This window comes from Lissotriton helveticus, chromosome 3_1 (genome assembly GCF_964261635.1).
Source record: "Lissotriton helveticus chromosome 3_1, aLisHel1.1, whole genome shotgun sequence".
In the NCBI taxonomy this organism is placed as follows: Eukaryota; Metazoa; Chordata; class Amphibia; order Caudata; family Salamandridae; genus Lissotriton; species Lissotriton helveticus.
This window is the reverse complement of record NC_136061.1, coordinates 330,935,448-330,962,728: the sequence shown is the minus strand read 5'-3', so window position 1 is coordinate 330,962,728 and position 27,281 is coordinate 330,935,448. Positions and strand designations below refer to the sequence as shown.

General features: G+C 45.3%; 1 protein-coding gene across 3 annotated transcripts in view; it reads right to left on the bottom strand.

The window, feature by feature from the left end:
• Positions 1-5,905: 5,905 nt before the first annotated feature.
• CTNS (cystinosin, lysosomal cystine transporter) overlaps positions 5,906-27,281 on the bottom strand; it is a 385,893-nt gene continuing 364,517 nt past the window's right edge. For all 3 annotated transcript variants that reach the window (XM_078679945.1, XM_078679944.1, XM_078679943.1), the window contains one exon: positions 5,906-7,693. In XM_078679945.1, the coding sequence (XP_078536071.1) occupies positions 7,557-7,693 (137 nt within the window). In that variant the 3' untranslated portion in view covers positions 5,906-7,556. The remainder of the gene's footprint in view (positions 7,694-27,281) is intronic.

The window sequence follows — 27,281 nt, the reverse complement described above, 5'->3', positions numbered from 1 at the left end:
TGGGTTCTCTTCTTTGTTTGAGATGAGGAGTAGTTCGGTTTTATCCGGATTCAGTTTTCAGTGGTTGCTTGACAGTCAAAGTTGTACTTCCCTTAGTGTTTCACTGAGTCTTTGGATGTCTTTAGCAGAGGAGATTTCCAGGTAAAATTGAGTATCATCAGCATATAGGTGGAAAAGGATGTTAGCTTTTCTGAGTAGGGTGGTGAGGGGTTCCATGTAGATGTTGAAGAGCTGATGAGAGAGCACTTAACCTTGGGGGACTCCCCTCTTGATTGGGTGAAGGTCAGATTCAAAGCTTTTGATTTTGATTCTCTGGGAGCGGTTGTGCAGGAATGAGGAGAACCATATGAGGACTATCTCGTCTAGCCCGGCCCTTTCTTCGAAAGCCTTGAGGAGAAGTTTGTGATCTACTGTGTCGAATGCTGCCGAAAGGTGTAGGAGAATGAGGAGGCAGCATTGATCTGAGTCAAGTGATTTGTGGATATCATCAATTATGTTGAGGATTGTGGTTTCTGTGCTGCACCCTTTCCTGAATCCTGACTGATGCGAATCGAGGAGGTTGGTATTGTCCAAATGTTGAGTTAATTGTTGGAGAACACATGTTTCTAGGGTTTCGGAAAGAAGAGGAAGGTTAGAGATGGGTCTGAAGTTGTTTAAGTCATTTATGTCCAGGCCTGGTTTTTTCAGCAGTGGGGTGACTTGTCCCACTTTTAGACAATCTGGAACGGTACCAGTTTCTAGGAAGCTGTTTATAATCCTGCACCAGAGTGGGGCTAGGGAGAGTTTGAGTTTTTTGGTGAGTTGAGCAGGAAGAGGGTCTAGGGCGTGAAAAGAAGGTTTAGATGTGGAGATAAGTTTGACTATCTCTTCTGCTTGAATAGACTGGAAGAGTGACCAGGTTTTAGTGGTGGGGAAGGGAGCGCTACCAAGCGCCCTAACTGGGCTGCTATGGGGAACAGAGGTGGAGTTGATGTCCAGAGAACGCTCGATCTTGGAGATCTTATCATTGAAGAAGTGTGCGAATTTGTCACACCGTTCTTTGGATGCCTGCCCCAGGGACGTATCAGGTTTGGAGGTTTGTTGTCTGAAAGCTCCTTGGGTCTGTTTTTTGCACTATCCAGAGCGGAGCGGAAATACTCCGATTTTTTGTTCTTGATATGACTATTGTATTTCTTCCGGACAATTCTGAGTTGATCACGATGGGGGGTAGTGGGTATGATCCTCCATCGTCTTTCTGTGGCTCTTAGTTGTCTCCTTTCTTCATTGATGTCTGAGTCAAACCATGATCTAGACGGATGTTTATAGTGTTCAGTCTTCGGCTCTATTTAGATGTTGTACTATGCCAAGAGTGCATTTTTGTATATTTTACGGAATATGTTTTATTATAAAAACCTACTAAAAATGACTGAAATGCTCCTGCCCCTCAATTTGGTAGTAATGATATAAACACACCACATATAAAATCTCTTCCATTTGAAAGCATCTGGTGGAAAGCCTCCTGGACTTTTAAAGAATGCCCATGCATTCTTTAAACAGTCCTAAGTGTCTCCACTGCAGGAATTCAGGAGCCATGCTGTCAGCTGAACAAGGGAAGTTTGGGGTGGAATATCTTCCTGCCCAGCTTGTGCAGGAGATCAGGTCTGCATGGCTGTGTGGTCGTTCGGACAGGTGGAGGAGATCTGCGTACCACCACTGGCAAGGCCATTCCAGAGCTATTAGGATCATTCTGACCCTGGCTCAGTACAGTTTGTTGATGACTGTTGATATCAGGGGAATGGGGGGGAATGTGTACAGAAATGTCCAGGACCAGTCAATCAAAAGTGCATGCCCCTTCTTTCCTGGTTGGTAGAACCTGGATGCAAAGCCAAGACATTTTTTTATTGCTTTCTTTTGCGAACAGGTCGATCTGTGGATGACCCCAATCTTCAAAAATGTCTTGCACAATGTAATTGTGTAGTATGCAGTCATGCATGTCAGCGAATGTTTCAGCTGAGAGAGTCCGCTTGTGTATTGTAGACTCCTGGCAGGTGAACAGCCAAGATAGTTAACTTCCTCGATATCAGCCAATTCCAGATGGCCTACGGTTCCATGCATTGGGGGCAAGATCGAGTGCCCTCATGCATGTTTAGACAGTGCATCCTGGTAGTGTTGTCTGTTTATACAAGGAGCTCGTTGGTTTGGATGGAGGGAATAAAGAATCTGAGGGCTAGATGAACAGCATGTTAATATGACAATAGTTGTTCCTTGGTCAACCACAGGCCCTGTGTCTATTGGGTGCCCATGTGAGCTCCCCAGTCCTGAAGAGATGCATCTGTAATGAGTGTTTTCTTTTTCAGAGTGTTCTGGTGAAAACGGACACCGCTGAGTAGATTTTTTCCCTTGAGTACACCACGGTAGCGAACTCTTCGGCGCTTGTCACGGGGTAAGCCTGTCGTACCAGTGGTTCGTGTATTGGTTCCATTGATCCTCACAATTGTTTTGGAATGGCCCCATGTGCAGTCTGGCTTTGGAGCCCAGAAATATGCATGAGGCCACTGATCCTAGGAGCAAAGCCATCTGTCTGGCTGTTGGATGCAGTGTTTGTAAAAGGGTTTAACACTTTTGAGCAACAGAGGATAGTTTCTCCTCCGAAGTACACACTTTTGCGATTTTTATGTCCAGGCTCACCTTAGGTAATACAGCCTTTGAGTGGATAGGAGGGTCTCGAGACAAACATTGTAATGTTTTCTTGCTTGATCTGGAGAGGAGCTTTTCACCAGCCAGTCGTCTAGGTACGGGTAAATGAATAAACTCTTCCATCATAGGGCTGCTCCTGCAACTGCCATGCCTCTGGAAAATGTGCGAGGAGCTGATTTCAGGCTAAACAGCAGTACCTTGTATTGGTAATCCTTGGATGCCACTTTACACCTGAAACACCTTTGATTGGGATGTGGAGGTAGGCCTCCTGAAGGTCGATAAAACACATCCAGTTCCCCTAATGGAGTTGATGGTAAATCTGGTGGAGAGCAAGCATTCTGAATGTCTCCTTTTTATAGATTTGTTTAGGATGCACAAGTCGAGAATGGGGCCTTTTTTCCTTACCAGGAAATATTGAGAATACACTCCCATTCCCCTAAGAGAAAGGGGAACTGCCTCTAGGCGAAGTAGATTGAGGACCTCGTTTTGTAGTAGCCTTTGTTGGTGGCAAGATGTTTTTGATGGTGGGACTTGCAGAGGTGGAGATTTGAAGCATAGTGCGTATCCATTCTCTACAATATTTAACACCCATTTGACGCTGTGATGTTTCGCCACTTGTTTCTATGTCTGCTGATACTTCCCCCCACCAGAGAGGGTAACAGCAACAACTGATTGCTTGCTGGGTTCCCGGAGGAAGCTGTTAGTTGTCTATTAGCTCCTCGTTCACAAGTAGATCTGTGCGACTTGTACTGTGATCTGGGTTGTTGGTGTTGGTGCAGAACCCAGTGAGGGGTTTAAACCCTCTACTGGAACAGATGCCTGTCAAATGGCTTGTACCTTCTATGGTATTCTTTTTTCTTTTCCAGGCCCAAGGCCTTGAGTGTGTCCAATTCCGACTTCTTTTTTACCATTTCATATCCGGGTGTGATACAAATAATGAATTACCCATAATAGGAAGGTTCAGGATGTACTTCTGCGCTTCTGGCTAAAGGCCGGTCAGGCGAAGCCACTATGAGCATCTTGCCCATATCCCATGCAAATAGCTGAGGGCTCCCAGGTCAGAGCCATCAGCCGCTAAGCGAATTAATTGGTTAGCAACCAGACCTCCTCCCTGCAGGATCTCGTTGAAGTCCTATCTTCGCTGGGGAGCTTTTCTGAAAACCTGTTGAGGGAGTCCCAGAGGGATCTATCATAGCGTACCAGTAATTCTGGAGCCCTTCATGAATGAGGCGGTAATGCCACACATTTTCCTGCCCAAGGAATCTGTGTATTACAGATGACGAAGCTGCAATTGGGTGGGTCTTCTTGGCAGCGGCTATATTGAGTCTGGTGGAGGGTCGCTTTTTAGAAATCAAGGGTCTTGGTCTGGCACCTTATATTTCTTTAAACTCTTTGGTGGAGCCGCATGAAGAGAGGCTGGAGTAAGAAAAATGTCCATCACTGGCTGGAGCCAACCTAGAACCAAGGAAGCAATGATCTTGAAGAGGACCTATGATGCAAGGTCTTGAAAATGACTGATGAGGTTGCAGCAGCTGCTGGAATATTAATGCTCAACTCGGTTGCTCCTCTGACCAATACCTCATGAAATGTGTTGATGTCATCTACGGGAGAGAGATACTCTCTCTGGTGGAGTGTTCATGAGAATCAGTGAATAGCCCCCTTTCAATGATCTTGTGGACGTATACCATGTAGGGGGATCTACATGAATGGTGGCGTAAGTCCTCCGAGATTTCCGGGCAGGCGTTGGGGATCGTGTTCTGGCCCTGCTTCCAGATCTACTCCTTGTGCTTGAGCAAGTTCTGTGTCAAGTAGAAAGCCAGGTTTATTGTTTTCAGTGAGCGTCATGAACTCGCAGTGCAATATTGTGTGCTAAGACTATTACATTTACTGAAATCCCATCTCTGGTTACTGAATGCGAAAGTACTCAGCAGGGAAATGCCTGGGGTGGCCCTGTTTGCACAGGTGTCAGCGTTTCATTACTAGGTTAGATGGACAAAGCCTTTAAATTTAGGTATGCTAATACTAAGAGGTGTGAAGAAGCCCTAAACCAGAAAATAAGGACTCCCTTAACCATGAATGCAGTCATAGCCAAGCCCGACTGGCACTGGCACTATTGATTTAATGACCAGTCTTCCACTGGCAAATGGCGATAGAAACTTTGGAACAACAAAAATGGCGACTGCTACAGCAATTGCAGAGCATGCTAAAACACGTGACAAATGTATTAATATTAACACGGTGGACCTCGTGACACTAAAAATAAAGCCCAAACATGACATTGTGCTGAAGTTTTCTAGGTTTGTAATATTTGCAGCTCTCGGATGCCCATTTTTACTCTGTACTGGGCACAAAAGGTGCGCACACAATCACGGAGACACAAGCAGACAAACGTGCACACACAACACTGGCATTTCTTTTGAAAATACTTCCATCAGCGTCCGGACCCTCCCCCCACCCCCCTCCACATCCCCCCCTCCTTCTGACCACCCCCGCTCCACCCCCCAAAAAGAAGCTTTTTACGCACACAGTATCAAACACAAGATTGAAAACATTTTTTAATTCTTATGACTCTCGCGTCTTTCTCCATTATTGTTATGCGCCAGCTGCCCTGGATTTCATTGGTACAACTGCAAGGCGGCAAGGCACACTAACACTGTGATTTTATCTGACAGCAGGGGTGGAAATTGTATCAACAAGTGTGACGTTTAGCTTCTCAACACTCAGACAGCCTTACAGTAGACCCTCTGCTGAATAATTCAGGAGGGAATCAGCAAATAACTACAATTACATTTTGGCAGCCAGACACCCTACCCTGACATCGTCAGCAGCATTAGCATTAGTGAGCCTGCTGTTCCTGGGTACTGGTATTCTCCCGGGGCAGGAGAAGTGCCGGTACTCAGTACCTGTGAGCACTGGGCAAACTAAAGCACAGGGCTCGGGTACCTTTTGAGAAAAGCATCGGGAGATGTCGAGCTTAAGGATATAAGTTTAAGGTCTTTCAGTCAGGAACAGGCCAAATGGGAAACATGAGAGCTGTCCAAAAACAACACAGAAAAATGTGCACACTGAAAAGCCTGGGTGTTAATAGTAATGGTCTTAAATCAACATTGTGCTCAAGTAGGGAAACGTTCAATCCTTAGCAGAGGATGCACCCTTCACACTTCAGATACAAAATCGTATTGACCAACCACTCACACTCTAAGAATGCAAATCATTAAATACATTTCTGTCATGTAATCCACCAATATGGCGTTTTTATTTCTGAGAAGTGGTGGAACAATGCACCGATACATCGAGGCAGGCATCCCAGCAAAACCCCTGACATTCTATGGATTAAGAGGCAGGCTGTTAGCACACTGTAAACTATTCACTTAATGAATATGGGACATCATTTAAAAATTCAACCTTGATCGATCGATCGATTCAAGCATTATTACCTGGAATGTATATTCATCAAAATTCGGAGTTCTGCTTCAAATACATTATGTACATTTGATTACAAATAGTGTACGTAATAAAAGTGCGTTCCCAAAAATATAAAGTTCAATGTTATTGTGCAAAGACTGACAGAAAGAGAGCCACAATGTTATCCATGTTATTTACGGTAAGCCTTTGTCTCTAAAATACGGACAGGCTAAGTCATAGCTGTCCTTATTAAGCATAACTAAATAAGGAATTTGCAGTTAAGGAAAGAGGCTGAAAATGCGCAGAGACCTCTTCCATTTGCTGTTGCAATAATTTTACTTTTTTTAAACAGGTGTTTCGGGTCCTGTAAAGAAAACTGAGTAATATGAATTTTGTTGGAGATGTACAACACTTCCAATTTCCACCGTGATAAACAATCTAACACAATGACTGTACGACCACATAAACTGACCCTGGATACCCATGCCTTCTGTCAGAGGAAGCTGGTAATTCTGTTAAAGAGTGAGAATGTATGCCTGTGCAAGTTGTGGGAAAGAAGGTCTGAAACACCATTTAAGGAGCCTACTTCTTGTATGAAGTATAACACATCCTTCAGGACACATCCGCTGAAGCCTTTCCTTATCTGAAGAAAGTTGATTGTCTTGGCTGAGACAATACTCCAGTCTTTGTCGTCATGGAGACACCTCACCAATTTAAAGACCCAGAAAGAGTAAGTGTACTGGTGAATGAAGTTTAAAAAAAACAAACGATAGACGTCTCTGGCTGGCTCTGTTCTTTACAGTTAGTGTGCTGGTGGCGTCAGTATCTTATGGCTTTAAACCCAAAGTCAACGCTCAGTCGCTGGGTCTCTAAGGCTTTTACAAAAAAAGTAAGAAAATTGAGAAAAAAAAGAAAATCACAAATTTAAAAAGAGTGTATTTGATGAAAAAAATCGGCTTTAAACAAGTCATCGTTGTCTAATCATTTAGGTAAATATTGTCTCTGCCTTGCCAAACTAAGCTTTTAACTACCTTGGAGAACCCAGTTAAATCTATGCTTTCAAACGCATAACAGTTGCTTCTTTCGGAGTCCTGAGGGGTTGTAAATCTGATTTCATCCATTCCACAGTATGGGTCCTCTCGCTAGTTAGCTTTCATCCATTGTTTCCAATGTCACGATGGTCTGACTCTTACATAAGCCAGAATGTTTGGCCAGGATCTTCCCCAAAGCTTGAAGAATCACGGAGTTGAAGTCACTTTCTTGCAGTCTTCACCTGCATAGTCTGGTCGTACAGTAAGGCACTACTGGTACTTATCATTAAGAATGAGCTCCATGTTTCGAATACACCTTGCAATGTAGTTCATGGTAAATTTACATTCATTGATCATTAGAAAAATCACACTTTTGCCATGTCTGGAATATCATATGTAGGAACATGAATCAACCGTCTTAAATTATTACTTTCCCTTTACACATTATTGGTCATGTGTTAAAATATCATATTTATGACTGTATAAGCAATAATGCTGCACCATAAACACAATGTCAAAAACGATGGAGAACAATCCCAGGCCAAACTTCGTTGGGTCACCAAATATCAAGGTCCATTCATCTAATTCAAAGAAAACAAGGGATTTTTTTTAATTATTAACATGAATTGCATTCTAATAAAAATTAAACAAACCTTTGATTTGCCACAGTATGATTTTATTCGATTTTGTTATTAACAATATTAAAAACATTCGGACATCCTCTAATATCATTACTTCCTCTTGTATTTTCCATGAGAGATCTCTAAACGATATACACTTGTGTGGTTCAGACTGCAAATGTTATATTAATTGTTTTAAAGAAAAAAATACAAATGAAAACAATACAAGATTAATAAAACACCAAATCAGTCTTCAACAAACAGTAAAACTGGCAGGTGTGCAAGAAGGTGAATAAACAAACAAGCATGAAGTATTGTTTTGCTTTGTGGTTTTGAATACTAGCACATACAGTGCATATATGAATACATTTTTGGAGCTCTGCAAACAGATAACATTGCATTACGTGTATGTTCAAACACCTGTATCATCTGTACCTTGAAGGTTCTCCAAAGGATATCACGAGATTCAGGTCTTCAAGATGTTGGACGTATTCCAATATGCAAAATTGTATTACCGGACCTCAAACCCACTGGCTAAAACATATATATTTTACTCATTTATATCTAACAGGGGTTGTCGTCATTCCTTGACCTCAATATGTTAATGTTTATGAATGCTTCATATGAACAACAGCCTCGCCTCTCTCACCTGGTTTAGAATTTGAAGACACTCAGACTTAACTCCGTTATGTCAATCGAATAGCTAAATAACTATATTCTGCTGCTTAGATTTTACATTTAGATAATTCAATAGGTGGCACTTCACTGATATCCTGGACTTGTCGCCCAGGAGGATAAGACAGGAACTGCACTGTGTCCAGACCAGCTCTGATGAAAGGAAGCAGCTGAGGAGGGAGTCAGATGGTGACTACAGCATGTTGAAAGTGAACACAAGCGAGTGTAAGAGGTTCGCCATAGTTTGGAAGTGGAAGACGGCAGTATGGGGTGAGCCCGCCTTCAACAGACAGTCATCGAGATAGGGAAAGAAGGGGCCCCCTTATTTGCACAGATGAGCTGCTGCCACTGCCATCACCTTAGTGAACACTTGGGGTAAGGCCAAAAGGGAGAAAAGTGACCTGAAAATGCTCCTGGCCTACCTTTAAACACAGGGAGCACCGATGGGGAGGAAGGACGTGGATGTGAAAATAGAGGTCCTGCAAGTCCAACGCTACCATACCGTCTTCTGGGTCCAGGGCAGACAAGAGCTGAACCAATCTGAGCATCTTGAACTTCTTCTTTTTGAAGAAGCAGTTGAGAGCTAGATCTAGAATAGGATGAAGACTCTTGTGCGCTTTGGGTACCTGAATGTAGAGAGAATAGCAACCACAGCCTACTTCTGGCACAGGAACAGTCTCATTGGCTCCTTTGGCTAAGAGGGCCATGACTTCCTTGTGGAGCAGGGACAAGTAATCCTCCTTCAGACAGTCGTAAGATGGTGGCATGGAGGGGGGATAGTCTTGAGGGGGAGGGAGTAGCCTGTTCAGACGATCTGCAAAAACCCACCGTTCTAATGTTATGAACCACCACTGTTGGAGGTGATGGCGTGCACTGTCCCCAACTGGCCGCCCATAATCTGAAAGGGCAAGATTAGTAAGGTTTGAGGGCTGCAGCTGAGCTGCGAGGAGGGCAGTTGCTGGAGAAGACCACTGGCTACCTCACCTACCAAGCCAGTAGGAACTGTGCCCTAATCCAGGCAGGGGTGGGTGGCTTGAATGGGGTTGGTGCGGTTGAAACCCCCTTCCATGGCCACAAAAAGTGCAAAATACAGACTGGGATGACCTGGGTAAGTCGAGAGGCCCTAGGACAAAGCCATAGCCCATGAGTCCTTTATGTCCTCCAGCTCACAGCCTGCCTTGACTTCGAAGAGACTAGTGCCATTGAAGGGCTTGTCAATGAGGGAAGGTTGGACATTCACCGAAAAAAAGCCAGACGTTCTCAAGTGTATGGGGAACTTTGCTGCGTCTCTCCTGTCTGCGACTGCTTGTGACAGGATTGCCTGGGCATCCTCCGGGACCTGTGGCAGTCCATGCGCACCTGTTTCAAACAGAGTGTGGGAGTAGCGGGCCAGTAATCATGTTGTGTTCATGATCGCAATGCAAGGCTAGCAGAAGAAAATATTTTCCTGGATTCCTGTCCGGGGGAGCGGCTTGGAGCGCGCCATGGGAAGTGCAGGCTTGGACCACCAAGTTCTCCGGGGTAGGGTATTGGGTGAGGAAATTTGAGTCCCCAGGGGCAGGGATTTGGTGGTGGGCAATCATTCTAATCGCAGGAGCACCAGTGCTGGGTTTGGACAAGGTTCCCAGAAGGCATCGCTCAGGGCTTTGTTGAACAGGAGTAGGAGTTCAGAAGAGTAGACTCCCGGCTGCAGAACCTCTGTCGAGATGTTGGTCTTGACTGCCAACAAAGGCAACAGAAGGTCAAGAACCTCAGCTTCCCATTGCACCACAATTGCGTTTGTAGCTTTCTCCTCCGTAGCCACAGGAGGGTGAGAAACAATGCTGGTATCTGGAGACGTATCCAGTCTGCTGGCATCACGATTTCCTCACAGCAGCCCATCATATCCTAATCATAAGGCTGATATTCTAAAGGGTCCAGCGACCCCGTCCCATTCATTCTCGAGGCCTAACTCTTCAGAATAGGGCTAAGACGTAGGACAAGGGATCCTGTCAGTGCCAAAATCGGCATTGGACAACAAGGCTTCAACTCTGTGTCGGATTTAACAATCACAATGGGGCTGACACTGATGGTGCGCACCGGCCACGCCGGGGCATTGGTGCTGTGGTTCAACCAGCGCTGGTGCAGATCCATGGCCAGATCTATGAAGGCCCATTGGAGCCAGGGTCTGTGCCGATGGTGCAGAAACAGATGAGGCCTCGCAGGGACTGATGGCGTTCTGGAGAGGTCAAGCTGCTCAAAAATGAGACACATGGCCTCATAAAACTCTTTAATTTGAGCACGGGTCGCTCCGACTCCCAGAAAATGGTGGAGGCGCAGAGTCGGCCTCGAACACTGATGTTCCTTCGTTGTGTCGGCTGACAGCACACTTTGACTTCTTGTGTTTCTTGTGCATCTTACCTGAATGCCCTGACAATTTCGAATGGGACGAAGAGGACTTGGACTCGAACAGTCCAGGAACCTTCCCCTCCACCAGGACCAAGACTTACACAGAGTCGCAAGCCGGGCTGCTAGCAGCTTCAGGGACCTCTCCCTCAAAGCCTTCAGCGCCATGGCCTGGCAATCAGAGCATGACTTGGAGTTGTGGTAGTGCTCTAGAAACCATAAACAAATGAGGTTCGGATCCGTCACCGACATTCAGCAGTGACAGGAGCCACAGGGTTTGAAAACAGTTTCCCTCAATGACATCCTCGACCCACCAGGAGGAATAAACCTCAAATTAAGTTGATAAAATGTTGCAAATATTCTGCCAAAAACTGATAGAGTGGTAGCTCTTCCCTTGGTTCAGTGCTGGGAAGTGTGGAAAGAATAGAACTAAAGTCAGTCTGCCGAGGTGGCTTCAATAGAAGTGACGTGGACATCACTTCTGGAGTGGACACCTACGCCATATGGAGCGAACCAACGCTACCTACAGGCGCATGGGGCTACTGCTCACAAACAATCTCCCAAATCCAGTCTGACACCTAGGGAAATTCATTGGAATGAGCAGCGCAATAGAAGAAATCAAATAATGGAATTTAAATTGTTATTTGTATAAACACTGGGACAGACCAACACATCTGAAATTCTTACACTGCATGCATAGCTGTTATATCCAGGGATTGAACAAAGTCAAAAGCATGCATCTCCTAAGTATCTGTGAACCGACAACAAGCTGTGTGCCTTTGTTTACCCTTCTGTTGCATTTGCATCTATTTGTGAGGGTCCAGACCGCATCTAACCAGGATCATAGTGGAACAAAAAGAGTCCTGCTGGCCCTATAAATTCAGCCATTATGTTTGACCCAGCTGGAGGTGAAAATAAGAAAGCCCTTTTCTCGCCTGCACATTGCTGCTGGGAATGGAAAGCGGAGAACGTGCAGGTCTTCACAATGCGTCCCGGTGCCTGAAAATAACATTGGGACAAGTTCAGCATAATTCAGTGAGGCTCAATTTCTTGGCAGGGTGGACGGATTCTACTCTATGAAAATAGTGATTGGACAAAGCATACACATGTGTACCCCGGACTTGTGCCCTGTGTTGTAGGCCTAGCCCATGTGCCCCCCTCCTTCATTGGAAAGCTCTTCGGGAATGAGTGCAGGGTGCTGGAGAGAAGCGACACCGACTTGCCGGATGGCCTAAGAGACCGCTGGGAATGGTGGCCACTGCCATCAAACCACGGCTGAAGCGGTTAAGCTACATCGTAAGCTCACAAATTGAGTAGCAGCCGGACAATACCCCCCGCACCGTTTCAGCTGCAGTTTTTGCTGGGCCCTCGAACACAGACTGGCAGTTTACACTGGCCCAAAACTCCGAACAGAAGCAGCTCCTTAATGGCGTAGTATAGTTGCTCTTATGCAGATTTTGTGGTGATTCCCGAAAGGCAGACTTAAGCAATGTAAACTAGGGAGACTGGGTCATGGGTGGGCGTGTCATCAGAATAGCAGTAGTGCACTTTTCCTTGGTCACAGAGTGAAACCAAGGGAATGTTGACCAGGCTGTCAGAGGCCCACAAGTTGCTTACAGTGAGTAAAGGAATATCCCAGCTGGGGATAGATGCCCTTTGAGTTGCGAACACCCTTTATCTTCCCACTGCATATAAAGTGGTTGCCTGCTCGCACTCCCCTAAATACATGCTGACAGAGCTAGTGGGTCGAGGCAAGACCAAAATATGACTGATACAACTATTACCCACCTCCGGTGTCCCTGGACTGGCCAGGCCGCAAACAGTACCAGACTACCACTTCGGATAAGGCAGACAAAAAACAAGTTAATCTGCTCTTCAAATCAAAGCTCTCAGGCAAAATTCTCACCCAGGCATCGACCATGAACAAAGTAGAGCCTCTGTGCATTACAAGGCTCAATGAAGAGCCTAACCTAAGTTGCTCCAATTGGAGGTGAAACATCAAATACAAAAAATAGAATAAAAAATAGACACTCCTGGAGCAATGAGACTGCATGAAAGAAAGTGGATGGACATCACAAACGCGCCGGTCATCTGGAGCAACGGGGTCTCAGATGCTGAAAACTCACACTCATGGGCATAATGAGTCCACAAAATGGAGGACTATACTGAGTGCAGTGAATTCAGCCTCATGTAAGAGCTGTTTGAGCATGCAATGTCCTCACCATAAAGAATCGAGACCCCACCTGGGACGACCGCCCTCCCATCATTGCACGGCTACTTGACTTTATCGACCAGAACCTGGTCCTCAAGTTGTGACAAGGAAAAAGCTATCTAATCCAATTAGGAAATGCAATCTCAATATAGCCAGATTTCACCTTTGCGGTGCAGGCGCTGTGCCGCACATTCCTAGGGACCAGGAGAATGCTACAAAAAGCGGGTAGCCAATATGCTCTCAAAAACCCTGCCAAGTTGTGAATCATAATGGATAGAAAAAAGCATACATTCACATTTAATGCTGGGCATTAAATTTGCCTATAACCATGAAAAAAGTGCACGGACACAGAGGCACTTAAGGCCTCACACTACCAAAGTGGCTCAGACTGATCAACCACCTAAACACAAGCAAAATCTTAAATTAATAACCTGGAACATTCGGGGGCTTAACAACCTGTACAAAGCCATGCAGGTTTTAGCATATAGAAACAAACACAGGATTGATATACCCATTTTGCAAGAAACACAGCTCACAAATGCCACAGAGGACTGGCCCGAAGGGAGAGTTTTTTTTTCTCACCAACAGGACTCAAGACTAAGCTGCGGTAACTTCATTGCTGAACCCTTCTGTCTACCTTGTGGGTTGCCACAGGGGACATCAATCAACCCTACTTTGTTTCAGTTGTATGTAGTTCCGCTGGCAATTCTGGTGCGATCATTTGACTATCAGGTTTGGTCATATGCAGATGACACCCAGATAATTGTTTTAGTGTCTTGACGACATGATTTCAGTGGCTAATAAATTCAAACTTTGCACGGTGAACATTGGGTTGTGGATGAAGGCAAACTGGCTGAAACTGAATGCGGAGAAGGATGAGGTCCTGGTTTTTGGGGCTCAGCATTCAGTATCATAAGAGCTGTGGTGGCTGGAGACGTGTGCCCCCATCCCTGTCCCGGTTGCGACTGTAAAAATGTTAGGAGTGAGCTGTTATGATACACTCATCTTTGATACTCAGGTCAATAGCAGTACAAGCTCTTGCTTTTTCATTATTAAAATCTTGAAAAAAGGTCCTTCACTTTATCCCTGTGGAATAAAGAACGGCAGTAGTCGTTGCATTAATCACCTCTCGCCTTGGCTACTGCAATGTGCTCTACCTGAACATCAATAAATCTTCACTAAATAAACTCCAGGTAATTCAAACCGCGACTGCATGTCTGATTTTGAATATTCCCAAATGCCAGTTAGTGAGAGAGCGCTTGCACCCTCTACACTGGCTACCTGTGTGTGAGTTAGAGGGTGACTTTCAAAGCATTGTTTATGGTACATCAGGGACTGTACCGTCAGGGACCGCTGCCTTTTAGGCTAACATTTCAATGATATTGTTATGTCCATACTTGCACTTTCTCTCGAGCGTCTTGTACATTCACGCGCCTGTGTATTTTCTTTTAAATGTATTGTCTCATGCCACGGCACGATCTACCATCGTGCCGTTCTATGGTTGTAATACAGTTGTATCAGTTACTGAGCGCTGACCGGTGCCACGGGATGTGTTTCTAGGGGTGCCTTCTTACCTACGAATAAACTCAACTTTAACACCATTTACGCGTGAATGATATGTTACAAGTTGGCGACGAGGAACGGATCATCATTAAGGAGGCATCCTTTTAAAATAAAACTCGTTTCCGTGACGAGCACCGAAAGTCTGATTTTTCAGGACTAATAGTCTTGGAGATTTTTTTGGAGTTCACAGTTCTAATTGAGACTTACTTTATGTGAATCTCCCTTTAATTCTAATTTGGAGAAAAAGATACTACGAGAATCGTGAAGCTTACCAACTGTTCCTTTGGACATGTTCGCATCGAGTGTCTAACGTCCAAAGAACATGGAGCTTTTCAACGCCTCCTCTTCGTGCGTTTTGGTGCACTAATTTGTAAGGAGTGTGGATCGCTACCCTTAGCATCTTCCCGCTTACGTGTGAAGAACGGGTGTTGCCGCTCCCCTCTAGTGGAAACTGAAGAGGTGACCTTTGCGTGTCTTACCACACCCCGTTTATTGAAACTGAGGAAGTGACTATTGGATCGTTTGTTTTCCCATTTCCTTTAGACGCTAACCTCCCAAGTTCTTCGTTGAAACCAAGGAAGTATCTAGACTTTTATCTTCTAGTTGATTAACTGTTTATTGACACGAATAACTATCGAATGACTAAAATTTTGACGCTGATTGGCCACTTCTGAATTTTATTTTGTTTTTCATCGAAAGAACTGATTTAAAAGTGTTTAAAATGAAAATAATTTCTCATAGGAATGTTTATTTTAATATTTAATTAGAATTGAATAGTTAAGTTTGATTAAGCCTAAGGAATAACAAAGTGCAAATATTTTATTTTAAATTCTCAGCACTTTTCACCATTATGTGTGCGCAAGGTTATACTCTTTCTCCACCTCAAAGCTACTGGGCAGCAGGTAGTTCTCCATGCATGCCTTGGATTGAATGGAAGGCTTATTTCTTAAATTATATTGAAACTTTAGATGCAAATGGAAAAATGAAGCCTCCAGAAAAAAAAGGTATTTTCTTACACAGTTTGGGACCGGAAGGTTTGAAAGCTTTCAATCAGTTGCCTGTGTCACAAGCAGGCGGTGATATGAATGTGTTTGACAGAGCTTTATATGACTTTGATAAATATTGTTCCCCCAAAGTATGCATAGGTATTTCAAGATACAAATTCTTCCAAAGAAAACAATTGAGTGAAGAATCAGTAGACAATTTTGTTTCTGCTCTGAAAACTCTAGCTTTGGATTGTAAATTTGGAAATTTACAAGAGGCTCTAATTAGAGATCAAGTGGTGATGCATTTGAGCAATGAAACTTCCAAGAAAGATTGTGGATAAATGGTGATGAGAATTTAGATTTTGTAATAGCTATTGTCAGAAAAGCGGAACTTTCTTGCAGGAGTGCACAACAAGTTAAGGGTAAAGATGTTTCTATTAGTAAAGAAATTGTTTCAAAAATTAATTCGAAATCTGACAAAAAGAGTAAGGATTTTCAGCAAAAAAACCAGATCTTTAACTCAAAAGGTAATTCTGAAGAACGTAATTTGAAGTGTTACAGATGTAATAGCAAATCACATTTAGCGAACAACAAAAGTTGTCCTGGTTTAAAACAAAAATGTTCCAATTGTGGCCTGATAGGACATTTTACCTCTGCATGCAAGAGGAATAAAATCAACCAAAATGTTAAATGCATTGAGCAAAGTGATAACAGTGAAGATGATACTTTCTCTAATGATTCAAATAATTGTTCATTTGTTTTGAATGTTAAAGAATCTAATACAGCAGTTTTGAATATTGTCAGCACTATGATTAAGAAGAAACCACTATGTGATATGGTTATTGGGGGTGTCAAAATTAACATGTATGCTGATTCTGGTTCACCATATTCTATTGTGTGTGAATCCGTATGGAAAAAGTTGTTTGTGAATAGATTAGGTAGTCATTTAGAGAAGAGTGATATTAGCCCTGAAGGATACTCAGGAGGGAGAATAGATATTTTGGGATTTAGGACACTTGTTTTCAGGTTTAAAAATAGAAAATGCATTGCTAAACTTTATATCTCAAAGAAAGGTCCTTCAGTTCTTAGCTGGTTTGATCAGGGAAAACTTGATATCATTCTGAATCCTAATAGTCCTAATCCTGTAATGTTAGTAGATGAACAGAATGGTATTTCTTCTATGATGTTAGACAAATTTCCAAATGTTTTCCAAAAGAACATTGGGAAGCTAACCAGTTTTAAACATGAAATTCGTTTGAAAGAAAATGCGTGCCCTAAAATACATAAAGCACGTAATATTCCTTTTGCTGTTCGTGAAGAAGTGAAAAATGAGTTAGATGCATTAGTCAAAGAAGGAATAATAGAAAGAATTGAGTCATACGAATGGGTTTTTCCCATTGTAGTTGCCAGACGGGCCAATGGCAAGGTCAGGCTCTGCATTGATCTTCGTCACCTTAACAACAATATTGTAGTGGATCAATTTCCCCTTCCCCGCATTTCTGAATTGTTATCATCTGTTGGTGGGTCAAAATTTTTCTCAACCATAGATTTATCAGCTGCAAAGATGCGGTATGTTTTCAAGATGACATCTTAGTGTTCAGTGACAGTAAAGAAAAACATGTTTCTGCTTTAGAGAATGTTTTGAATGCACTTAATCTTCATGGTCTCACCATAAAACATGAAAAATTTAAGTTTGGTGTTCATTCAGTAAATTATCTAGGCCATGAGTTGTGTGAGGAGGGAATCAAACCTACATCTGATCTTTTAGAAGCCATTAAATCTGCACCACATCCCCAGTCTAAAGATGATGTAAGGTCATTCTTAGGATTAGTGGAGTTCTATGCTAAATATGTACATAATTTTTCTTGTAGAACATTTAACATCAGACAGCTGATCAAGAACAGAGTTACTTTTGTGTGGTCAGAGGAGTGTGAGAAAGAATTTAGTGATGTAAAGGATGCTATATGTTCTGCCTCTGCACTTTCTTGTTTTGATCCTTCTTTGCAAAATATTATCACTACTGATGCTAGCTCAAAGGGACTAGGTGCTGTCTTTACACAAAGAACAAAGGATGGTAAAGAAGTCATTATTGCACATGCTTCCAGAGCCCTCACCTCTTCTGAGGAGAAGTATTTCACGATTGAGAGGGAAACTTTAGCATGCGTTTGGGCTTTGGAGCACTTCAGGATGTTTGTCTGGGGTAAGGAGTGTATATTAAGGAGTGATCATAAACCTTTAGTACGTTTGCTTACTACTGAAGGCATGTTGAGGGCTTCTGCTTGCATTGCATGGATGTCTATGAGGTTGCAAGATTTTATTTATAATATACAATATGTACCAGGGAAAGACAATGTCTCTGCTGATTTTTTATCTAGAATGCCTTTACCCATTCAGGAAGATCTGCATAATGAGTGGGATGATTTTCAAATTGCCATGGTTCATGATGAAGGTCCTATTTCTATTGATCAGACTCTATGGCGAAAGAAATTTGAGGAGGATGAGATTTTAAAATGTGTTGCAGATTGCATTACTAGTGTTTGGCCTGATAGGAAGTTTATCAGTTCAGAACTTAAGAATTTCTGGGAAGTGAGATCTGAACTTTCGTATGATGACAATGTCATTAGGAGAGGTGAACGCATTGTTCCACCAAATGGTGTGAGGAAGACCATAGTTTTACAAGGTCATGAGGGTCATAGTGGTATTGTCAGAACTAAACAACAGGTTAAGAATTTGTTTTGGTGGCCAGGCATGGACTTATTTATTGAACGCTTGGTCAGAAATTGTGTTACTTATGCTAATTCTGACAAGTCTTTGACCACACTCAAACCAAATATGGGTGAGCACGTTATTCCTGACTACCCGTGGGAAACTATTGCTTTGGACATTATGGGTCCTATTGGCTGTGACTCAAAGTATATCATTGCAGCTATTGATGTTTTTTCGAAATGGCCTGTCATCAAGATTGTTGAGAAAATAGATACTGAATCTGTTTTGTGCTTCTTAGATGGAGTTTTCACAGAAGAAGGGTTGCCTGTTAAGCTTATAACAGATAATGGAGTCCAATTTAATTCCAACAAGGCTAAAGACTACTTTACTAGATTGGGAATAAAGCATTCCACTACTTCTCTTTATAATCCCAGTGGAAATGGGGTTATAGAGAGATTCAATAGAGTTCTCAAGAGTGCAATTGGAAATGAGGACAAGAAATGGGAATTAGAAGTTTTTAAGAAGATATGGATGTATAGGACCACTGTGAATTCCATGACTGGATATTCCCCATTTGAAATCATGAGGGGAAGACTTCCTAGGACTAAAGTGAATCCGTCATGGCTAGTTAAATCCACCTCTTCAAGTGTAGATTTTGGGAAAGTTAAGGAAAATCTTACTCATACTCATAGTGTTAATAAGAAATACTTTGATGAGAAATTTGGTTCTAAAGTTAATCCCAAAGTAGAAGTTGGTATGATGGTAAAAGTTAAGAAACCATGTCAAAAAGGGAGAAAGTTTGTTTATGGGCCCTTTTGAGGTCATTGAACTTTTGAAGAATTCAGTAAGGTTATCAGATAACAAAGTATGGAATCTCAACAGGATTGCTATTCTTAAAGCTGATAAAGCAATTTACAACAAGACTTGTAATTCAAGTCATTCAAATTATTCTTATTTGGATGATGATTTAGATGGAAACACAAATTGTCATGATAATGGTGCCTCAACCAGTAGTTCCAGAGTAGCAGATAAATTGTCAAAATGTTAATATCCAACCTGATGATAACAATGATGTAAATTTTCAACCTATTAATCACAATAATTTTGATTTGCAGAAAAGAACGACAAGGAAACCCAAATGGATGTCTGATTTTATTGTATTTATCAAAGGAAAATTTGAAACTTAATATGAAATTGTATTTGAAGATTTTTTTATTATTTGTTTTTAAAAAAAAAGATGTATTCTATAAGGGAGGAAGGCGTGTTATGTCCATACTTGCACTTTCTCTCGCGCGTCTTGTACATTCACGCGCCTGTGTATTTTCTATTAAATGTATTGTCTCATGCTACGGCACGATCTACCATCGTGCCGTTCTATGGTTGTAATACAGTTATATCAGTTACTGAGCGCTGACCGGTGCCACGGGATGTGTTTCTAGGGGTGCCTTCTTACCTACGAATAAACTCAACTTTAACACCATTTACGCATGAATGATATGTTACAGATATCTGCTCAATATGCAGCTGAGGTCGTCTTCCTTACGGAAAGAGATTATTCCGAGATTTCGGAAGGTGAGATGGGGTGGCTGCATCTTTTCGTTAGCAGCTGTCAAATTGAGGAATTCTCTGCCAAACCACACTGCTTACCTAACATCTCACTTTCCGTAAGATTTTGAAGACATGGCTATATTCTCTACCGTAAGTATTCTGCCTGTAGACAGCTTTTTTTCTGCTGGCAGCTCCTTGACCACCCAGGGCATAGCGCGCTTTACAAACCCAAAAATCAAAATCAAAATGGGACAATGACAAACACCTGGCATGTCACTATGCCCCTGGGGTACCCATCATAGTGAGGAAGGGGTGCTGTTGTGTCTGTTAAATAGCATTACACGTCCAGAAAGCAAATACATAATTCTACACACTCAATTTAGCAGAAACACCCCAACGTTAGTCAACATCTATGGCCAACTGTGACAATCCGACCTTTTACCAACACCTATACTCTACCTCCTGCATCTAGACATCCAAACCATCCTATGGAGGGGAGATTTCAACATTACACTAGACCCCCCCTCACTTCAATGATCAGGATGCTTGTTGTAAGTAGATTAGGTAGGCAGCAGGACACGTCTTCAGGTTATTAAGATACATTTATTATGTTACACAGCAGAGCAGTAAACCTCACAGCTAACCAGACCATTAACTGCCAAGGCTGGAACCTTCACATACAAGATAGAACACTCTTAGGTACTGTGGGAGGTTGGGAAGGTAGGAACACAAAGAAAGGACTACTGACACCAAGTAGCCATATTGAAGGAAATATAAATATACAACAATGCTCTTGCTGCCCCAACCCGCAATCGCCCAAAGAAATAATAGACATAATGGCTGACAGGGAACTGGTCAATCTATAGTGCCTTTTACACCCTACCATGTGTGAAGGCACATGCCACTCTTCAGGTCCCAGCACTTGGTCCCGAACTGTTTAATGACTAGCAGCCAGAGACATATGCTCAAGGGTTAAACAGCTATAGCAATTACTGCACACGCTAAGAAGATTGCTCCTCAGTCGGTTTTGGAGCTTCAAGTCCATATACCTACCAATATTTGCATGGAGGCTACCACCTGACACCTTACAATACCGAGCATTCAGAGAGGGCATGAAAAACAGCATAATAGATTATTTTGCCCATATTGAAGGTCCTGTTTAAAGCGCATGCATGCTGTGGGAGGACCACAATGCGTTGTTAGCAGAACCTGCATCGCTTAGCAATCAGGCATTATAAAAAGCATACGCAGATGTATGGACAGCAGAAGCAGTGATTATCCTTAAAAACGAAACTCCAAAGCAGACATGACATATCACAATTTGCACAATTATGCTGCAAGCTTGCTGAATACCTTGAGGTCGCTGACAGGGCACTTCATTTCCTGGGCTGGGAGACCAGTGCAAGATCATATGAGGAGGGAGATAAGCCAAGTAAGACCCTTGTTAACCTGTTTATACGCCCATGGGTGAGCACACAGATACCCATTCTCACCACAGATGTGATTGAACCTAAATCAGAAGCTAAAGATATTGTAGACTAATTATGTAAATACTTTGCAGAGTTATACAGCTTCCAAACCACCCCACCAACTCCGACCATGTGGTCTATTTTGACACAATGAAATATTAGTGCAAGTTATTAAAAGCCTATTCAGTGGCAAAGCTCCAGACGGGACAGGCTAACGGTCCAGTTCTTGATGGAGTAGGCCCAACTGCTAGCTCCGCAACCACTGGTCATGTATGAAGAATCAGGCAAACAATGCGCCCGCCCACCTATTTTAAGAGAGGTACTCATTGTCACCCTGAGCCAAATAAGCCCCAGGACAAATGTGACTCCTATTGCCCTTTGTCCTTAATAAACTTACATAACAAGATCCTAGTCGAATTCCTCACTATCCAAGTGGTGCCCTTGCTTCCATCTTTAGTGTGTGCTGAGCAATCCAGTTTCTTTCTGTCTACACAGAGGCCACCACTACCTTAGCTTGAATTATTCACTCCGTTGGCGGAACCCCTTAGTGATATTCCTGGGCATTTGAATTAGCAGGGACATGGGTGTAGTTCTATAGGAAAGATACAGTTTTGCAATATCCCATATTGAGGCATAATACAGACCACTTTATCAAACTACCGGTGGCCTTGGCACGTAGACTGGGACTGGCCATAATAATCGTCCTACCAAACTGGTAAATCTGTTCACCAACTTTCACCCCTTATAATTAAGTAAATCCTTCTTCCTGCAACTGAAGACAAGGAGTAGTTTCTGTTCTGTAACTCCAGTTCTGTAGTAGGGGTATCTCTGTTATAGTCATAATCTAGTGAATAGTCCCGCCCATGTGCGTGGACCCCGGCAATCAAAAATAATCTCTTAAGTTGTCAAAAAATTGCAGAACTGCAAAGACACTTAAGAGAAAATTTAAAGACAAATAATGCAGCCTATATCCACAGGCTACACTGTCCAGTACTTCAACTAGAAATTCCACCAAAAATCCACAAACAGCAAAGCCTGTCCAGATTTCCCTTGCTTTTACTGCAAAAACCCCTCAGAAATGATAGAGAGGAAGGCCTGGACAGACAAGCCCCATAGGCTGCCATTATGTGGCTTAAACAGGATACTGTGCCTTTAAGGAAACCTTCTAGAACCTTCTCCCAGTATCCCAGAATGCATAGCAGGTCCCACTGACTTCAGTTCTTTTTGAAGGCGTAAAAACGCCAGACCTGTAGCATTAATTACATGAACAATTCTCCACCGGGGAGGAGGGCGGGCGCTTATGACTATAACAGAGATACCCCTACTACAGAACTGGAGTTACAGAACAGAAACTACTCCTTCTGTAGTAGGGGATCTCTGTGTATAGTCATAATCTAGTGAATAGAATGGCAAGCCCATCCCCACACCAAAGCGGCGGTGGAGAAAAACATGATGCCACTACTGTGCGAACAAATTCCGCAGCGAAGCCTGCCCAACCTGAGCGTCTGCCCTGGCATCAGAGTCCAGGCAGTAATGCTTAGCAAAGGTATGGACCGACTTCCAAGTGGCGGCCTTGCAGATTTCTGCAATCGGCACATTACGGAGCAAGGCTGTCGTGGCAGCTTTGCCCCTGGTGGAATGCGCCTTAGGCTTACCTCCTAAGGTCTTATTAGCTTTTTGGTAACACAATTGAATGCAGGACACAATCCACCTAGAAATGGACTGCTTAGAGGTAGCAAGACCCGTCCTGACTGATCCATAATTGACAAACAATTGGTCTGACCTACGAATATCTTTGGTCTTATCCAGATAAAATTTCAACACCCTCCTAACATCCAGGGAATGCAAAGAACGTTCCGCCGGAGAGGAAGGATTCTGAAAAAACGTAGGTAAAGTTATGGTCTGGTTGACATGAAAATCAGAAATAACCTTGGGAAGAAATTTAGGGTGAGTACGCATCACAACCTTAGCAGCATGAAATACAGTATAAGGTTCAGTACAACACAACGCCTGAATTTCACTCACCCTGCGGGCCGATGTAATGGCCACGAGGAACGCCGCCTTCCAGGACAGGTGCTGCAACGAAGCCTTGTGAATGGGTTCAAAAGGCTCCTTCATCAATCTGGACAGCACCACATTCAATTCCCATGAAGGCGAGGGAAGCCTGACAGGAGGGAACACCTTCTTCAATCCTTCCAGAAAGTCTTTGATCACAGGGATCTGGAAAAAAGAAGTCTGTGAAGGGCATTTCCTGTAGGCAGTCAATGCAGCAAGATGAACCCTAATGGAATGAACATTAAGGCCAGACTGCGCCAAATGTAAAAGGTAAGGAAGGATGACATCTTCCTTGCAGGTCGTAGGGTCATGGTTCCTAGACTGGCACCAGATACAAAACCTCTTCCACTTGTAAGCATATGAAGTCCTAGTGGAAGGTCTCTTAGACTCCTTCAGTATGTCCATGCAATCCGCGGGCAGATTCAGATGTCCATACTGCACTATCTCAGGAGCCATGCCGCCAAACTCAAAGACGAGAGGCTGGGGTGCAACATCCGCCCCCCGAACTTCGTGAGAAGGTCCGGCCTGCACGGCAACCGAATGTGAGGAAGGAGAGAACGGTGAAGCAGGTCCGTGAACCACCACTGCCTGGGCCACTCCGGGGCAATGAGAATCATCCGAGCCCTGGACCGGGCCAGCTTGATGAGTACCGCCGGAATCAGGGGAATGGGAGGAAAAGCGTACAGAAAGCTGTTCGACCAGCTGATCCATAGCGCATTCCCCAGCGACCCCGGCTGGTAGTACCTGGAGGCGAAGTCTCGGCATTTGCTGTTTTCGGCGGTGGCGAACAGATCTACGTCTGGAGTTCCCCACCTTGCGAAGACTTCTCCCAGCACTTCGTCGTTTATGACCCATTCGTGGTTTTCCTGAATGAGTCTGCTGAGTTCATCCGCCTGAACATTCTGCACACCCGGCAGATGGGTAGCCGTGACCGTCAGTCCTCTGGCCAGGAGCCAGTGCCAGATCGCCTGCGCCTCCTGTGACAGAGTGCGGGATCTCGAGCCCCCCTGCTTGTTGAGGTAGTACATCGTGGTAGTGTTGTCCGTTTGCACAAGCAGGGAGCTGGTCTGGAAGGACGGAAGAAAGGCCTTCAGCGCCAAGTGAACAGCTCTGAGTTCCAGGAAGTTGATGTGATACGTGGCCTCCACTGGTGACCACGTTCCCTGAATCTGTAGAGTCCCGGAGTGCGCTCCCCATCCCAGGAGAGAAGCATCCGTCACGACAGTCTGCGTGGGAATGTCCTTGTGAAAAGGAACCCCTCTGAGGAGATTCTCCGCTGAACACCACCACTTCAGAGACTGAAGAGCATGCAGAGACAGCCGTATCCTGTCGTCCCAGGATCCTGTCCTCTGATCCCACTGGTCCTCCAAGCACTCCTGCAGCGGTCTCATGTGCAGTCGTGCGTGCGGCGTCAGGAAGATACAAGAGGCCATCGAACCCAGTAGAGAAGACACCGTCCTCACTGTCGTAGATGGAGTCGACATAAGAGCCTGAGCCTTCCGAAGGAGAGATAATCGTCGCTCTTCCGAAGGAGACACGCTTGCTGACAGCGTATCGATGGAGGCTCCCAAGTACTGTATGCATTGGACCGGAGTCGGGACCGACTTGGCCATGTTGATGTGCAACCCCAGCTTGTCCAAGAGAACGCACGTCTTCTGGAAGTGTGCTCGCGCTTCCGAGAAGGAGGATGCCTTGATCAACCAATCGTCCAGGTACGGGTAGACAAACACCTTGTTCTTCCGCAGGTGCGCCGCCACCACCGCCATGCACTTCGAGAATGTTCTCGGCGCAGACTTCAGTCCGAATGGGAGTACTGTGTACTGATAATGATTGGTGCCGACTTGGAACCGCAGGAACTTCCTGTGTTTGCGCGCAATGGGCACATGGAAGTATGCATCCTGTAGGTCTATGGCACAGAGCCAGTCCCCTCGTTGCAACTGAGGATAAATCTGATGCAACGACAGCATGCGAAACTTTTCCCTGCGAATCCACTTGTTTGCCTGTCGCAAGTCCAGAATGGGCCTGAACTCGTTCTTGTCCTTCTTGCGAACCAGGAAGAACCGGGAGTACAGGCCTCGTCCCCTCTGGGACAGAGGCACGTCTTCTATCGCCCTTTTCCTTAACAGGGTATCGGCCTCCACCTGGAGCTCGAGCAGCTGAAACCGCGAGCTGACCGGAGGAATCGATGGAGGCGGGCTGGTGAACCGAAGACTGTATCCATTGCAAACAATATTCAGCACCCACTTGTCCTGAGTAATTTTTCTCCACTCTGCCGGAAAAAATTGGATGCTTCCCCCTACCGGAGTGGGTAACGGATCCGGGGGAAGTAAGTTCCTAGGGCCTAGACCCAGCCTGGCCCTTGGGCGTTGGAGCCGACTGCTGGCCTCCCCTGCCCCTCTGGCGTTTCTGGAACGGCTTACGGAACTGTTGTTGCTGTTGCGAATGTCCCGAAGCCTGGCCACGTCCACGGCCTTGTCCGCCGGACCGCCGTTGGAATGAGCGGTACGGCTTCTTCGTCTCCTTAGGCTTCTCGAGGCCCACCGCCGTGAGCGTCTCGGCCTCCGCCTTCATGCGGGCCATCTCGTCGTCCGCATGCTGTCCAAAAAGAGACTTGCCGGAGAACGGCAGGTTGGCCACCCTCTGCTGTGCGTCCGGTTTCAGGGACGTCAGACGGAGCCAGGCGTGGCGCCTCTGGTTGACCCCATGGCAAAAACCATGAGCAGCCAACAGGGAAGAGTCCGCTGCCGCACTGATGATCTGGTTGGCCACCAGCATCCCTTCACTCAGCACTTCCTGAAAATCCTCCCGCTGTGCACGAGGCAAGTGCTCCGCAAACCGCTCCAGGGAGTCCCAGAGGGAGCGGGCGTACCGACCCAGCAGAGCCGTGGCACTCGCAGCCTTCATGGAGGTGGCGGCAGTTCCACAGACCTTCCTCCCTGCCGAATCCATCCACCTGGACTCCTTATCCGGGGGAACCGTGGATGACGGAGCGGAGGCATGTTGTTTGCGTGCCGCCGTCACAATGACGGAGTCCGGAGGTGGTTCCGCCCTCAGAAAAGCCGGGTCCGAGTCCGGGGCCCGGTACTTCCTCAGCAATCTAGATGGTGCCGCCTTTGTCACCGCTGGGGTGAGGAAAAGGTCCATCGCTGGTTCCTCCAGGCCCGGTACCAGAGGAAGGAGAGGGCGAGACGAGTGTTTCTGGTGCAACGTCTCAAAGATTACGGACGTCTTCGGCGTGGGCACTGTCAGGGGAATGCCCAGCTTCGCAGCGCCCCTCAAGAGGACATCCTGGAACGCCACCAGGTCATCAATCGGGGACACCCTCGTATCCGGTGATCCCGACAGGGTAGGAGAACGATCCCTGGAGCCAGAGGATCCCGTGCGGGAGCGAGACTCGCGCCTCCTATGGCGGCGTCTAGACCGCGAGGACGATCTGTGCCGCGACCTATCCCGTCTCCCAGAGCGAGAGCGAGAGCGAGACCTGCCAGTCCGTGGCCTCCCCACCGGTTTCCGTGGTGGAGTCTTCCTCGGAGCCTCCTTGGGCGCAGGTTTCGGTGTCCCCTTAGGAGGTACAGGCAAAAACGGCAGCGAAGTGGACCTCGGAGGAGGAACCTCCGGCTGCGGTGCCGGCCCACGCGGAGGAACCGGTGGAGGCGGGTCGTCCGCTGGAAGTGGAGGCAGCGTCGGCGGGTCCTCTCGGGGTAGAGGAGGAGGAGGAGGAGTGACCGCCTTCGGACCAGGTGTATGCGTCGACCGAGGCCGAGAAGGAGTGTACACCGCAGAGTACACCGTGCCCTGCGATCCTATAGGTGAAGAGGGCTGAGAGCCCGCCCCTTCAGCCGGAGACCGCTTCCTCTTGCGTCCCCCGCTGGAAGCAGTGTGACTCCTGGGACTAGAATCCCTCTTGCGACGCTTCGGAGAGCCTGACCGACTCCTAGACGTCGACCTCC